The sequence below is a fragment of the Schistocerca cancellata genome, chromosome 4 (genome assembly GCF_023864275.1).
Source record: "Schistocerca cancellata isolate TAMUIC-IGC-003103 chromosome 4, iqSchCanc2.1, whole genome shotgun sequence".
In the NCBI taxonomy this organism is placed as follows: domain Eukaryota; kingdom Metazoa; phylum Arthropoda; class Insecta; order Orthoptera; family Acrididae; genus Schistocerca; species Schistocerca cancellata.
In genome coordinates, this window is record NC_064629.1 from 159,282,858 (window position 1) to 159,298,971 (window position 16,114).

At 45.0% G+C, this 16,114-nt stretch overlaps 1 protein-coding gene across 2 annotated transcripts in view; it reads left to right on the forward strand.

The window, feature by feature from the left end:
* The window catches only part of LOC126184622 (uncharacterized), a 234,213-nt gene that overhangs the window by 61,802 nt on the left and 156,297 nt on the right, over positions 1-16,114 (forward strand). For both annotated transcript variants that reach the window (XM_049927083.1, XM_049927084.1), the window contains exon 4: positions 12,410-12,534. In XM_049927083.1, coding sequence (XP_049783040.1) covers positions 12,410-12,534 — 125 coding nt within the window. The remainder of the gene's footprint in view (positions 1-12,409; positions 12,535-16,114) is intronic.

A 16,114-nucleotide genomic window follows, 5' to 3' on the forward strand; every position in this document is an offset into this window, starting at 1 on the left:
CTTTGAATCTTCTCTATCTCCTCCGTCAACCCGATCTGGTACGGATCCCACACTGATGAGCAATACTCAAGTATAGGTCGAACGAGTGTTTTGTAAGCCACCTCCTTTGTTAATGGACTCATTTTCTAAGGACTCTCCCAATGAATCTCAACCTGGTGCCCGCCTTACCAACAATTAATTTTATATGATCGTTCCACTTCAAATCGTTACGCACGCATACTCCCAGATATTTTACAGAAGTAACTGCTACCAGTGTTTGTTCTGCTATCATATAATCATACAATAAAGGATCCTTCTTTCTATGTATTCACAATACATTACATTTGTCTATGTTAAGGGTCAGTTGCCACTCCCTGCACCAAGTGCCTATCCGCTGCAGATCTTCCTGCATTTCGCTACAATTTACTAATGCTGCAACTTCTCTGTATACTACAGCATCATCCGCGAAAAGCCGCATGGAACTTCCGACACTATCAACTAGGTCATTTATATATATTGTGAAAAGCAATGGTCCCATAACACTCCCCTGTGGCACACCAGAGGTTACTTTAACGTCTGTAGACGTCTCTCCGTTGATAACAACATGCTGTGTTCTGTTTGCTAAAAACTCTTCAATCCAGCCACACAGCTGGTCTGATATTCCGTAGGCTCTTAGTTTGTTTATCAGGCGACAGTGCGGAACTGTATCGAACGCCTTCCGGAAGTCAAGAAAAATAGCATCTACCTGGGAGCCTGTATCTAATATTTTCTGGGTCTCATGAACAAATAAAGCGAGTTGGGTCTCACACGATCGCTGTTTCCGGAATCCATGTTGATTCCTACATAGTAGATTCTGAGTTTCCAAAAACGACATGATATTCGAGCAAAAAACATGTTCTAAAATTCTACAACAGATCGACGTCAGAGATATAGGTCTATAGTTTTGCGCATCTGCTCGACGACCCTTCTTGAAGACTGGGACTACCTGTGCTCTTTTCCAATCATTTGGAATCTTCCATTCCTCTAGAGACTTGCGGTACACGGCTGTTAGAAGGGGGGCAAGTTCTTTCGCGTACCCTGTGTAGAATCGAATTGGTATCCCGTCAGGTCCAGTGGACTTTCCTCTGTTGAGTGATGCCAGTTGCTTTTCTATTCCTTGGACACTTATTTCGATGTCAGCCATTTTTTCGTTTGTGCGAGGATTTAGAGAAGGAACTGCAGTGCGGTCTTCCTCTGTGAAACAGCTTTGGAAAAATGTGTTTAGTATTTCAGCTTTACGCTTGTCATCCTCTGTTTCAATGCCATCATCATCCCGGAGTGTCTGGATATGCTGTTTCGAACCACTTACTGATTTAACGTAAGACCAGAACTTCCTAGGATTTTCTGTCAAGTCGGTACATAGAATTTTACTTTCGAATTCACTGAACGCTTCACGCATAGCCCTCCTTACGCTAACTTTGACATCGTTTAGCTTCTGTTTGTCTGAGAGGTTTTGGCTGCATTTAAACTTGCAGTGAAGCTCTCTTTGCTTTCGCAGTAGTTTCCTAACTTTTTTGTTGTACCACGGTGGGTTTTTCCCGTCCCTCACAGTTTTACTCGGCACGTACCTGTCTAAAACGCATTTTACGATTGCCTTGAACTTTTTCCATAAACATTCAACATTGTCAGTGTCAGAACAGAAATTTTCGTTTTGATCTGTTAGGTAGTCTGAAATCTGCCTTCTATTACTCTTGCTAAACAGATAAACCTTCCGCCCTTTTTTTATATTCCTATTAACTTCCATATTCAGGGATGCTGCAATGGCCTTATGATCACTGATTCCCTGTTCTGCACTTACAGAGTCGAAAAGTTCGGGTCTGTTTGTTACCAGTAGGTCCAAGATGTTATCTCCACGAGTCGGTTCTCTGTTTAATTGCTCGAGGTAATTTTCGGATAGTGCACTCAGTATAATGTCACTCGATGCTCTGTCCCTACCACCCGTCCTAAACATCTGAGTGTCCCAGTCTATATCTGGTAAATTGAAATCTCCACCTAAGACTATAACATGCTGAGAAAATTTATGTGAAATGTATTCCAAATTTTCTTTCAGTTGTTCTGCCACTAATGCTGCTGAGTCGGGGGGTCGGTAAAAGGAGCCAATTATTAACCTAGCTCGGTTGTTGAGTGTAACCTCCACCCATAATAATTCACAGGAACTATCCACTTCTACTTCACTACAGGATAAACTACTACTAACAGCGACGAACACTCCACCACCGGTTGCATGCAATCTATCCTTTCTAAACACCGTCTGTACCTTTGTAAAAATTTCGGCAGAATTTATCTCTGGCTTCAGCCAGCTTTCTGTACCTATAACGATTTCAGCTTCAGTGTTTTCTATCAGCGCTTGAAGTTCCGGTACTTTACCAACGCAGCTTCGACAGTTTACAATTACAATACCGATTGCTGCTTGGTCCCCAGATGTTCTGACTTTGCCCCGCACCCGTTGAGGCTGTTGCCCTTTCTGTACTTGCCCGAGGCCATCTAACCTAAAAAACCGCCCAGCCCACGCCACACAACCACTGCTACCCATGTAGCCGCTTGTTGCGTGTAGTGGACTCCTGACCTATCCAGCGGAACCAGAAACCCCACCACCCTATGGCGCAAGTCGAGGAATCTGCAGCCCACACGGTCGCAGAACCGTCTCAGCCTCTGATTCAGACCCTCCACTCGGCTCTGTACCAAAGGTCCGCAGTCAGTCCTGTTGATGATGCTGCAGATGGTGAGCTCTGCTTTCATCCTGCTAGCGAGACTGGCAGTCTTCACCAAATCAGATAGCCGCCGGAAGCCAGAGAGGATTTCCTCCGATCCATAGCGACACACATCATTGGTGCCGACATGAGCAACCACCTGCAGGTGGGTTCACCCTGTACCCTTCATGGCATCCGGAAGGACCCTTTCCACATCTGGAATGACTCCCCCCGGTATGCACACGGAGTGCACTTTGGTCTTCTTCCCCTCCCTTGCTGCCATATCCCTAAGGGGCCCCATTACGCGCCTGACGTTGGAGCTCCCAACTACCAGTAAGCCCACCCTCTGCGACCGCCCAGATCTTGCAGACTGAGGGGCAACCTCTGGAACAGGACAAGCAGCCATGTCAGGCCGAAGATCAGTATCAGCCTGAGACAGAGCCTGAAACCGGTTCGTCAGACAAACTGGAGAGGCCTTCCGTTCAGCCCTCCGGAATGTCTTTCGCCCCCTGCCACACCTTGAGATGACCTCCCACTCTACCACAGGTGAGGGATCAGCCTCAATGCGGGCAGTATCCCGGGCAACCACAGTTGTTGCCCGATCGGGGGATGCGTGGGACGAGCTGGCCGTCCCCAACAAACCCCCATCCGGACCCTCACAGTGATGCCCATTGGCAACAGCCTCAAGCTGTGTGACCGAAGCCAACACTGCCTGAAGCTGGGAGAGAAGGGATGCCAACTCAGCCTGCATCCGAACACAGCAGTTGCAGTCCCTATCCATGCTAAAAACTGTTGTGCAATGAACGTCTGAACTAATCTACAGAGAGCGCAAGCAAATCGACACAAAATTTAAACGGTTATTAAAATACGAGATTGCCTAGTAAATGCAGTAATGCTGCCACTTGTGCACTGATGACGCACTGCTCGGCGGCGGAAGGAGACTACGCGATTTTACACTATTCAGGTACTAAAACGCGATGCTACAACTCTCAAATACTATAATACGCCCGAAATTTATGAATTAAACAATGCAAGTACCAAAAACACGCAAAGAAATTAAGAATTAAACTATGTAACAAATGAGTGAGCTAGGAGTATACGACTTGCTGCTGCAGCTGCTTATCCAACGGCGGCAGGGAGCACACTGACTGTGACCAACCGACACTGGCCATTCAAAACAAAAACAGAAGACAGACGACTACGCCAATTTACACTATTCAGGTACTAAAACGCGATGCTAGAACTCTCAAAATACTATAATATGCCCGAAATTTATGAATTAAACAATGCAAGTACCAAAAACACGCAAAGAAATTAAGAATTAAACTATGTAACAAATGAGTGAGCTAGGAGTATACGACTTGCTGCTGCAGCTGCTCAGTATTTTTTCCCTTCCGTGCTGCATGTCTATCCTCTTTTTTATACTTTTTCCCCTCCCTTGGGGAACATGTCTGAGGTATTATTGGGAATGTCGTGCATACTGTCACTGACGAACGAACAGTCTCACCTTTGTTTTTCGCTCCCTTTTCCTTTCTTTGTTTCCCTTCTCCTCTTGTTCCTCTGCTTCGGTGTTTGAGGGTACTCTTTCATCTTCTGTGCACTTCATCCCTGTGCAGTCCTGAAGGCTGGCTCACGCGGCTGACGTGTAACAGGTGACTGGGTAACGCGTAATTCCCAGCCCCAGGTCGACAGGTAGGGTTCACACGTACCTCCTGGTACAGGCCAGGCCCAGGGAGGGGTGATTGTGTGAGCTGTAACCTTCTCAAATTGCCAATTGGTCTCTCTGTCAGGTGTTCTGGAGGTGTGACGTAGGGTGTGAACAATCTCCCAAGGCGGGTGCGCTCCCTTGTGAAGGGGCCCCCAAGTTGGAAGGATCGAGCCATCAGAGACGCTGGCAATCATGGGGGATTTCATCATGACGAGTCAATCATCTTCCCGCTCAACATCCACAAAATGTAAACATAATGAGGCTAATGATGCATAGATCCTTCCCACTGCCCCACGGTTCCTTGTGGTCTTACATACTGAAGATGGTCAGTCCCTTTCCACGGTAAATCCGTTTATTATTCAGAAAGGTGTAGATGCAATTGATGGCCCTGCGAAATCCTGCTCTTGTTTACGGAATGGCACTTTGCTTTTGGAGAGACCACTTCTAATTCGTAAGCACAACAACTGCTTGCTGCCTCACTTCTCCATGGTTACTCTGTTCACGTCCAGGCCCATAGTACTTTGAATTGTTCCTGTGGTGTAATTTACATCATGCTGCTTGACAGTCTAACTGAGGCCAAAATCCAATCTTACCTCTCTGATCAGGGTGTCATTGCTGTCCATCATGTAATGAAAAAGGTAGATTCCTCCTTAGTGCCCACCTGCACTCTCTTTCTCACCAAGCTCAAAGCAGGCTATGAACTTATCACTGTCTGGCTGTACATTCCGAATCCGATGCGCTGCTGATAGTGTCATCATTTCAACCATACTAGAACGTCTTCTCAACACCCAGCCACATTTGTGACATGTGGTGGGGATGCACACGAGGGCGATTGTTCACCTCCTCCTCCCCGCTGCAACTGCAATGGCGGCCATGCTGCCTCCTCTCAGGATTGTCCAGTGTATCTTGATGAGCAAGCTGTTCAAGTGATCGCTCCATGAACGACATGCCCACGCAGACATGCGACCTCCAATTCAGCTCTGAGGTTGTGAAATCGTAGTGTCAAGGTAGCATTGCCATCCCCCCGTCCAGCTGTGCAACAAGCAGTCAAACTCTCGCCTGAAGAGGCGAAGCCACCAGCTACACGACCGGTAGGCCGGAAAGGATAGAAGGAGTACTTTCGTGAAGACTTACTCCATCCCTTCAGCCAAACAACACCCAAGCCTTCATCAAACCTGAAAGACTCGAAGTAGTCCACCAAAAGCAAACTGTCTTCTCCTTTGCCACTTCAAAGATCTTCTCCAATGGTGTTGCCACGTGGTACCTCAGCACATGTCGCCAGTGTGCACCAACAACCGTTTTTCAGCATTGGACTTCACAGACTGACCGCACAAGCAAGCTGATGCTTCTGTGGACCCCATGGAGCAGGATCCTCCTCCTTCTGTGTCCTGTAGTAGCACCTTTCCCCAGCTGTCGCTCAGCAGCCGCTGAGGTGACACCCCTACATCTCTTCATCATCATGATTCTCCTCCAATGGAACATTTGTGGCCTTCGGTCCCACAAAGGGGATTTATGGCTGCTTTTAGTGTCGCAGTGTCCCCTTGTACTCTGCCTTTGGGAAACGAAATTGCACCCTCACAACCGCTTTGAGCTTTGACATTTCTTACCAATTCGTTTTGATCTTCCCCCTGAGGTTGGCATTCCATCTCATGGGGGCGTCATGCTGCTCATATGGGATGACATTCATAGTCAACCCATCTCCCTGACTACCAATCTTGAAGCTTTTGCAGTTCGCCTTTTCCTTCCCCACCTGACCCTCTATACCATTTACGTCCCTCCATCATTCACTGTCACCAGGATAGACTTACTTCAACTTATTGGGCAGCTACTTCCCCTCATTTTGCTACTTTAATGTGCAGCGTCCCCTTTGGGGTTCTCCCAGGACCTGTCAGAGAGGTGCCCTCTTGGCTGATCTTCTTAACCTCTTCTGCCTTAACACTGGAGCAACCACTTTCCTTTCCGACTCCTCACACACCTATTCCCATTTGGACCTCTCCTTGTGCACTGCCCAGCTTGCCCCTCATCTTGAGTACTCCATTCTTTCTGACACCTACTCGAGCGACCATTTCCCTTGTGCTCTCTGTTTGCTGTTTCCTACCTCATCCGCGTGCACGCCTAAATGGCAGCTTTCTAAGGCTAACTGGCAGCTTTACTTCTCCCTGGTGACCTTTGAAGAACGAGATTTCCCCAGTTGTGATTACCAGGTGGAATATCTCCTAAACGTTATACTTACTGCTGCAGAATGTTCCATCCCCCGCACCACTTCCACTTTAATACGTCTGTCCCATTCCCTTGGTGGACTGAGGCATGCTGCGACGCAATTCTTGCACGGAGACGTGCTCTCTGCGTTTTTAACTGCCACCCTACGCAGGCAAACTGCATTCATTATAAACAGATGCGTGCAAAGTGTCATTGCGTTCTTCGGGATAGCAAAAGAGCTAGCTGGATTTCATTCACTAGTTCTTTTAAGTTCCACACCTTCCTCTGTCATGTGGGCCAACCTCCGACAGCTCTCTGGAACCAAGATCTATTCCACAATTTTCGGCCCGACAGTAGTTGAAGATGTCATTGTGAACCCTATTGCTATCTCCAACACTTTTGGCCGCCATTTTGTGGAAGTTTCGAGCTCTTCACACTATTACCCTGCCTTCCTCCATCTCCGAATCGTGAGTGCTACAATGTTGCCTTTACTATGAGGGAGCTAGATGTAGCTCTCAATTCATCCCGATCCTCCACCCCAGGGCCAGATGCCATCCACTTTCAGATGTTGCAGCACCTTTCTCTTGCAGGCTTTCTGCTTAATGCGTACAACCGCATCTGGGCAGAGGGCATGTTTCCTGGGCACTGGCATGAAGCCACCATCATACTCATACCTAAGCTTCCTTCTAGCTACCGCCTCATCTCTCTTACCAGCTGCGTTTGCAAGGCGATGGAAAATATGATTCATGTCTGGCTGATGTGGTGTGGTGGCTCGAGTCTTGCCATTTACTAAAGAATGCACAGTGTGGATTTCGTGTGTGGCGTTCTGCAGTTGACCATCTCATTACTTTGTCCACCCATGTCATGAATTGTTTTTTTGGAGAAGGCCTACGACACCTGCTGGAGAACTGGCATCCTTCGTACTCTTGATACCTGGGGCTTGCATGGGCGCCTGCCCTGTTTTCTTTGGGCATTTTTACAATACCGAGTTTTCAAGGTGCATGTGGGATCTGCCTTGTCGGACACCTTTATTGAGGAAAATGGTGTGGCTCAGGGTTGCGTCCTGAGCGTTGTCCTCTTTCCTATTGCCATTAACCCTATAATGACCTGTCTCTCACTGGGCATCTCCGGCTCCCTTTTTGTTGACGATTTTGCCATGTATTGCAGTTCTCCACGGACATGTCTCACTAAGCGGCTGTCTTGACTGTCTTTACTCCTGGAGCATCGACAATGGCTTTCACTATTCCACTGACAAAACTGTCCGTATGAATTTCTGGCAGTGCAAATGGTTTCTTCCATTACCTCTCCATCTTGGGCCTGTTGCCCTTCCGTTTATTGAAACTACAAAGTTCCGGGGACTCATGCTCGATAGGAAACTCTGTTGGTCCTCTCGTGTATCTTACCTGGCAGTCCTCAATGGTACTTCCTGGGGTGCCAGTCAAACCACCCTCCTCCGTTTGTACCGGTCCCTTGTCCGTTCGAAACTTGACTATGGGTGCTTTGTTTATGCGTCTGCGTGCCCATCCGTCTTATGCCATCCAAACAATATCCACCATCGTGGCATGCATTTGGCCACGGGTGCCTTTTACACTAGCTTGGTTGAGATTCTGTATGCTGAAGGTGCTGAACTGCCACTGTCCTACCGCCATGACTTTCTCCTCAGCAGGTATGCATGCCATTTGTCTGCCATGTTTGGCCAGTTGGCCAGTCATCCTATGCTTCCTTCTTTGGTGATTCCTTTGATCATGAGTATGGGGGTGTTCCTCTTCTCTGTTACCTCCTGGAGTCCACTTTCGGCACTTGCTACGGCGGCTTAACTTCACACTGCCTGCAACTTTCCTGGTGGGTGTGAACCCGTCACCACCTTGGCTTTGTGAAGCGGACCGTGTGTTCAACTTGGCCTTCATTCGCTTCCCAAGGACACTACTCTAGCATCAGTCTATTGCCTTCAGTTTTATGACCTTCGCATGGAACTTTGCGATAGTACCTTTGTATACACAGATGGCTCTCGGACTGACCATGGGGTCGGGTGTGGCTTCGTCATTGGCACCTGTGTCTTTCGATATCGGCTTCCGGCACACTCCTCAGTATTTACAGCTGAGTTCTTCGCCCTGCATCAGGCCATGGAGTACATCCGGCGACACAGGCTTTTCAATTGTGTCCTCTGCTCGGACTCACTCTGTGCCCTTTAAAGTCTATATGTTCTGTACACTGCCCATCCCTTATTGTAGTGGATCCAGGAAAACTGTCACTTGCTCACTCTTGGTGGATCCAGTGTCATGTTTCTGTAGGTTCCTGGTCATATCGGTCTGCCAGGAAACGAGGCTGCTGACGCTGTTGCCAAGGCTGCAGTCCTCGTACCTCAGCCCGGATGTACCTCTGTTCCCTCTGATGATCTCTGTGTTGCCGTCTGTCAGGAGGTGGTGTCTCTTTGGCATTGCCAATGGTCCTCCCTTCATGGGAATAAACTTCGGCTTATTAAGCCTCTCCCAGTGCCTTGGACGACCTCCTCACGGCCCTCGCGCTGGGAGGAGATTATTTTAACTTGGCTGTGTATTGGGCACTGCCTTTTTTAGCGATCGTCATTTGCTAAGTGGAGCTACCCCACCACTTTGTACATATTGTGCCCAAATTTTAACTGCCTGACACTTCCTGATGCCTGCCCCCCTTTTTTTACCATTTACGTTCCAGCTTGCGTTTGCTGTCTGATTTATCAGCTGTTTTAGTGAATGACACGTGGGCTGTCGGCCATTTAATTTTTAGTTTTGGACCTCCGTTTCTTTATGGTGTCTTTTTTTAGTTCTTTTTCCACGTGCTTGTTTTTAGCTATCTTTTCTTCTGTCTATTGGGACTGACATATAGTCATTTAACTCCTCTCTGTATTCATGTCCTATAGTTCTGACTTGGGCGCGTATCACCCCAGTTGTTTTTGTGCCCTAAAACAAAACAAAACCAAAACAAAACAAACATTGAAAGATTCTCTCCAGCCATTATCAGACCTGTACTTGCAGGATCTTTTTCCGGCTGCAGCGATGTCGGAGATTTGGTGTTTTACTGGATTCCTGATACTCATGGTACACTCGTGAAATAGTTGTATGGGAAAATCCCCTCTTCATTGCAACCTCGGAGATGCTGTGTCCCATTGCTTGTGTGCCAACTATAACACCACATTCAAACTCTCTTAAATCGTGATAACCTTCAATTGTAGCCGCAGTAACCGATCTAACAACTGCGCCAGACATTTGTTGCCTTATATAGGCATTGCCGACTGCAGCACTGTATCCTGCCTGTTTACATATCTCTGTATTTGAACACGTGTGATCTCAGCATTTTTGCTGTTTTGGGACAATGCTACATGATATGAAAACAGTAAAACCTAACCAGTCAATACTGTAGTGACTCTCCATTCTTGTTTTTATTGGTTGGCACTGTACCATGGCTTAAACCTATCTCAACAAATTAAGTAGAACTTGTTAACTATTTTCTCAGGGGGAGGGGGGTTACATTTTCCTAGATTACATCTGATGTTCTTGACTCATCCATGACTCTAAATCTGACACGATGCCTATCTCTAATTATTAATATACACATTAATCCAATTGTGCTCACTCATCCTGAAGTATATACTCCATACAGTTAGTATTTGCAATGGAAACCTTTTGCCTGTCCTGACTTATCCGTATCCAAAAGTTTCCCATCTCCCAGTAAGGCACCTCTCGGTACTGGCTGGCAAACTGTCCTTTGTCAATGTACCCAACAAGTTATGGAATATGACTCAGTACACACAGTGGAGTGTCCAGCTGAACTGCCCCATGTGCATGTTACATGAGTTTATGGTTTGGCCCACAGTCCCTTGCAGACCACTACAACAATATATAACCCCAAGATTATGGTAAAAGGAGGGAAAAATCAAAACTAAAGCTGTAGGGAATCTCGTGAGTGAATAAAATCCAGCCTGCTACTTATATATTTTACCGTACCAGATGTTTCTTAAGCACTCTCGAATTCTACCCATCCCCTTCCCCTTCAGTAAGGTGCTGCTACAGAACCATGGAACTGGCAGCTGTCTTCTGAGTGCCCCACTTCATCTTCAGCAATCCTTTTGACACCAATTACAGTGGGATGCAGAAAAGGCTGGGTGTGGGTGGCAGTTCTCTGGCAAAGATAGATGCACATACAGCAGGAGAAGATCCTAGTGAGATTACAGTAACTCCTTTATTACTTAGGTAGACTGAAGAAGCAGCTAACATGTCCTGTGGGGCTAGTGGCTGGGAGCGTCGACAAGCATTGCAGTACATCGTGGTACTACTCAGAGTATAACTCAGAACCATCAACTGGAGAGTGGCGGCAGGTGTCTGACAGACTCTGGCGTTGATGAGCGGTATCATAGAGGCGATGGCAGAGTGCTGGTTGCCATGGGATGGGCGGTCAGGCAGAGATCTGTGGATCCCGACCCGGTGGCAGTATAGTTACGGTGAAGATTCCAAGGCTGTGGCTGACCCGAATTGGGTACAGCTACATTGCCCAGCTGGTCGACTGATTACTAACTGAAACTTCCTGGGAGATTAAAACTGTGTGCCGGACTGATACTTTAATTCAGGACCTTTGCCTTTCGCAGGCAAATGCTCTACTGACTGAGCTACCCAAGCGTGATTCATGGCCTGTTCTCACAGCTTTTTTTCTGCCAGTACATCATATCCTACCTTCCGAACTTCATAGAAGCTCTCCTGCAAAACTTACAAGACTAGCACTTCTGGAAGAAAGGATATTGTGGAGATATAGCTAAGCCACACCCTGGCATATAATTCCAGAGTGAAATTTTCACTCTACACGGGGTATGCACTTATATGAAACTTCCTGGTAGAGCAAATACCCACAAAAGGCAAAGATCTCATTTCAAGTCTCGGTCCAGCGGACAGTTTTAATCTGCCAGGAAGTTCCATATCAGTGCTCACTCCAGTGCAGAGCGAAAATTTCATTCTGGAAACATCCCCCCAGGCTGTGGGTAAGCCGTGTCTCCGCAATATTCTTTCTTCCAGAAGTTTGCAAGTTTCCTTTCTTCCTTTCTTCCAGAAGTTTGCAAGTTTCACAGGGAATCTTACGTGAAGTTTGGAAGGTAGGAGATGAGGTACGGGTGAAAGTAAAGCTGTGATGACAGGCCATGAGATGTGATTGGGTAGCTCAAACAGTAGAGAACTTGGCAGTGAAAGACAGAGGTCCTGGTTTCGAGTCTCAGTCAGGCACACAGTTTTTATCTGCCAGGAAGTTTCATATCAGCACATACCATCTGCAGAGTGAACATTTCATTCTGAATTACAAGCTGATTTGGGTGACTTTACATGCTGCAGCTCTCTGCTGATATTGTGGTTGTAGCTGCGTAAGGGTGTCACGTCAAACAATATGGAGCAGATGTAATTACTGGTTGTCATATCTGGCAGCATGTCTGGGCTGTAGTACCTTACGGAGATGGGCTCGGCAATGGCATGTGTGATCTGATGACAACCAGTTCAGCTTCCGCAGATTGCACAGTTCAGTGATTGGTGCTATCTGTCCCTGGTTTGACCTGATTACCATTACTGCACCATTTTTGTTTTCAAGTACTGTCATAATTTATCCCATTACACTAGGGGCTTACAGTATACTTTAGTTACATAAATCTGCATATCACTAGTTCAGATTTAAAGCTAACAGTGATCAAGTGGTCATTTTCCATTGGATTTATTAGATTTTGAAAGTGCATGTGAATTTTTGATCAAAACAAAATGCTTAAATGACATATTAATTTTCCTCCTAGCGTTGCTGCTATTGCAACAGAGGTGGTGCAACTGTGTATTGCTGTGGAAACACTTGTAAAAAGGTTTTCCATCTGCCTTGTGGACTTAAAGAACAATCCTTCCATGAGTTCTATGGACGTTTTCGGTAAGGAAACATTTTAAGTGTAGATTTGTGTTTGAGGTTGTGATAAGCATTTTAAATAAAATACTTAAATAAAATACTTGTTACCTTAGTGCATCAACATTTTGTATTCGTTTTTTTCTTCTCTGGATTATGCTAAATGTGGAAAGATTGAGCTCTACTGAAATGTATTTGTTAGGTGGTTTGTAGAACTGCATGATTTATTTATTGCACAAAAGTGAGCAATAAGAATAATACATTTTGTTCACATGCAGTCATCATGTAGTAGTTAGCTCTTCAAGGGCTTAGGCATTTTAACTGCCCTGTCACAATACATGTATTCGCCAATGAAATTTGTCATAAGTAAGTACAATTTGAGAAGAACAATGATGTCCATACCTACAATACTACAGGAAAAAATTACCTTTATTACTCATTAGAGCTATCAGTGGCTTAGAAAGTAGTTAAATATGCTGTGACAAAAATTTTTGATCCTTCACCCAGTAACATAAATGACTCATTCAAATGATCCATGGAACATGTAACTAACTAGCTATACACTTATTAATGGTATGTTGTTGCTATTTGTATTGGAGTATCACACAAAAGTAATGGTATCAGAAAACAACTACCTTTGTTATACTGTCTGGAATTTTGGTTATTATGTTCTTTCCATAGTTGTTGCAAATTAGATGTTATGTGCATTCAACCCAAATTTTACCATAGATGCATAGCAAGTGTCTGTGTTGTGTGTGGAGTAAGCAAATGTAGATATTCTAACAGAAGATTTGGTCTGTGCTTGCAATTTCCCATTGGTATAAAAGTGGTTAGGTCAGTACTGACGTATCATCACGTAGGTGCCCAGCCCAACAGTACCCCTCCTCGAGAGGACTGACACTTTTTATGATGACCTAAGCTATGAAAACAGCACCCAGCATTACACAGTACCGAAAACTAACAACCATCTCACCCTTGCATGATTTGTCCCAGATAGCACGAAAACCGCTATTACTGTTACCTCCCAACCAGACTATCGCAAAGTTGTTTTTCACTTGGCGCTTGCCTTGGCACTTTGTTTCCCTCTGCCCTTGAAACAGCTACCCTTCATTTGCTTTTTTCCACTATCTAGCTCCTAGATGCGACTATATTACTGGGTAATCCTACCCAGACGTATGGATAACATCAAGGCCCCACATCCCGTGAAGTTCTTGATCATTAACTAACAAATACAGAGGTGACAGTAGATCTCTTGAGATGGTCACCACATCGGTGTGGGCGTGGAGGGGCTCCACCTCTTTGACGAGCTATAGATACAAAAATTAATAGGGATAATGCAAGAGTAGGTCTAATAATGACTAAGGAAATACGAATGTGTTTAAGCTACTATGAACAGCATAATGAACTCTTTTTCTTAGTTAAGGTAGCCACTAGCCAACACCCTCCTTAGTAGTACAAGTTTATATGCCAATTGGCCCTGCAGATGATGAAGAGATTGAAAGGATATATGATGAAATAAAAGAAGCTATTCAGATAGTTAAGAGAGAGGAAAATTTACTTGTGATGAGGGACTGAAATTTGGTGGAAGGAAAAGAAAGAGAAGGAAAAATAGTAGAAGAATGTGGGCTGGTGGAGAGGAATCCACATTGTAGAATTCTGCACAGTGCATATCTTAATCATTGCTAACATTTTAAGAACCATGATAGGTAGTCAATACCTGGAGACAAGACGAGGTTTCAGACTGATCATACAGGGTGTCCCACTCAAACCTCCCTGATTTCAAAGACCCAGGAAAAAAACCACAGTAGATATGACAATGAAAAATGACATTGTAGAGCATCTCAAAGAATTAATTTATTTATCATCAATACACCTCTACTTGTGAACCATTTGTAGCACGAAGAATATCGAGCCTATATTCAGTTTCTTGCCAAGTTCTTTGTAACATTTCCTTTGTTGTTGTTGCAATTGCATTAGTTATATGATGTCGAAATGTAGGAATATTGTCCACTTTGGTCACATACATGCGGTCCTTCACAAATCCCCACATGAAGAAATCAAGCGGCGTAATGTCGGATGAATGTAGTGGCCAGGTATGGGTCCTCCATGCCTGATCCAATGATTGTGGAATTTCCTATCCAGGAACTTGCGAACAACTGTTGACCAATGCGGCGGAGCTCCATCTTGTTGAAAAATGATGATGGGTTGTGAGTCTTGTATATGAGGGTACACAAACTGCTCCATGTCCAGATACACTGACCCATTCCCTGTTTGTTAAGCAAAGAAGAACGACCCAACAATCCTGTCGTGCATTAGCCCGCACCAGACGTTTAGTTTAGGGCTATCACAAACATGTTCAATGACAATGTGCAGGTTTTGTGAACCCCAAATTTGAACTTTATGCCTATTAACCCTTCCTGATGAAAGGTTGCCTCATCTGAGAATAAATTACAGGAAACTGGCATCCATATCAATACGCTGCAGCATATCCACAGCAAATTGTTGTCAGCATGGTTTGTCGTTTGGCATCAGATTTTGCATAATTTGCACTTTGTAAGCACACATACGAAGACACTTGTGAACTACATGATGCAATCTTGGTCAAGGTACATCAAGTTACCTAGATGCTTGACAGTTTGACTTACGTGGGCTTCTGAGAAACATTTGTCTGATGTTCTCCACAGTCTTTTCTGAAACTCCGTAACGTGCACCGCCAGAATGTTTCAGAACACTTCCTGTTGCTAGAAACTTCCTATACCATTCCTTAATTGTTTTTACATCGGGTGGATCACATTCATATGCACGATGATAATTTCTTTGCACAGTAATCTGCGATTTTGTTTCTGCAAACCACACTACTACTTGCGCGTGGTGCTGTGGAGTTGCTATTTTCACTTTGTGCGACCATGCTGCACTCGGGCGACAATACTTGGCACTTCTGACACGGGAATATAAATTCTTTGAGATGCTCTACAATGTGGTGCATTTTTCATTGTTGTATCTACTGTGGTTTTTCTCTCCTGGCTCCTTGAAATCAGGGAGGTTTGAGTTGGACACCCTGTATAATGGTAAGACAGAGATTTCGGAACCAGATTTTAAAGTGTACGACATTTTGAGGTGAAGATATGGACTCTGACCACATTTTATTGGTTATGAACTGTAGATTAAAACAGTAGAAATTGCAGGAAAGGTAGGAAATTAAGGAGAGGGGTCCTGGACAAGATGAAACAACCAAAAGTTGTCTGAGAGTTTCAAAGGTAACAATAGGCAACGATTTACTGACACAGGGGAAAGGAGTACAGTAGAAGATGAATGGGTGGCATTGAAAGATGAAATAGTGAAGGCAGTACAAGATAAAATAGGTAAAAAGATGAGACAAACTAGAAATCTGTGCATATCACAGAAGGTGTTGAATGTAATTTCTGAAAGGAGAAAATATCAAAATGCAACAAAGAAGCTGGCAAAAGGGACTGCAGCTGCCTAAAAACTGAGATTGACAGAAAGAGCAAAATGGCAGAAGGACAAATGCAAGGCTGTTAGAAGCCTTTAGGAGAGACCTTTGTAAATAACAAAAGAAGTTGTATGATTATCAAAATTTCAGGTGGAA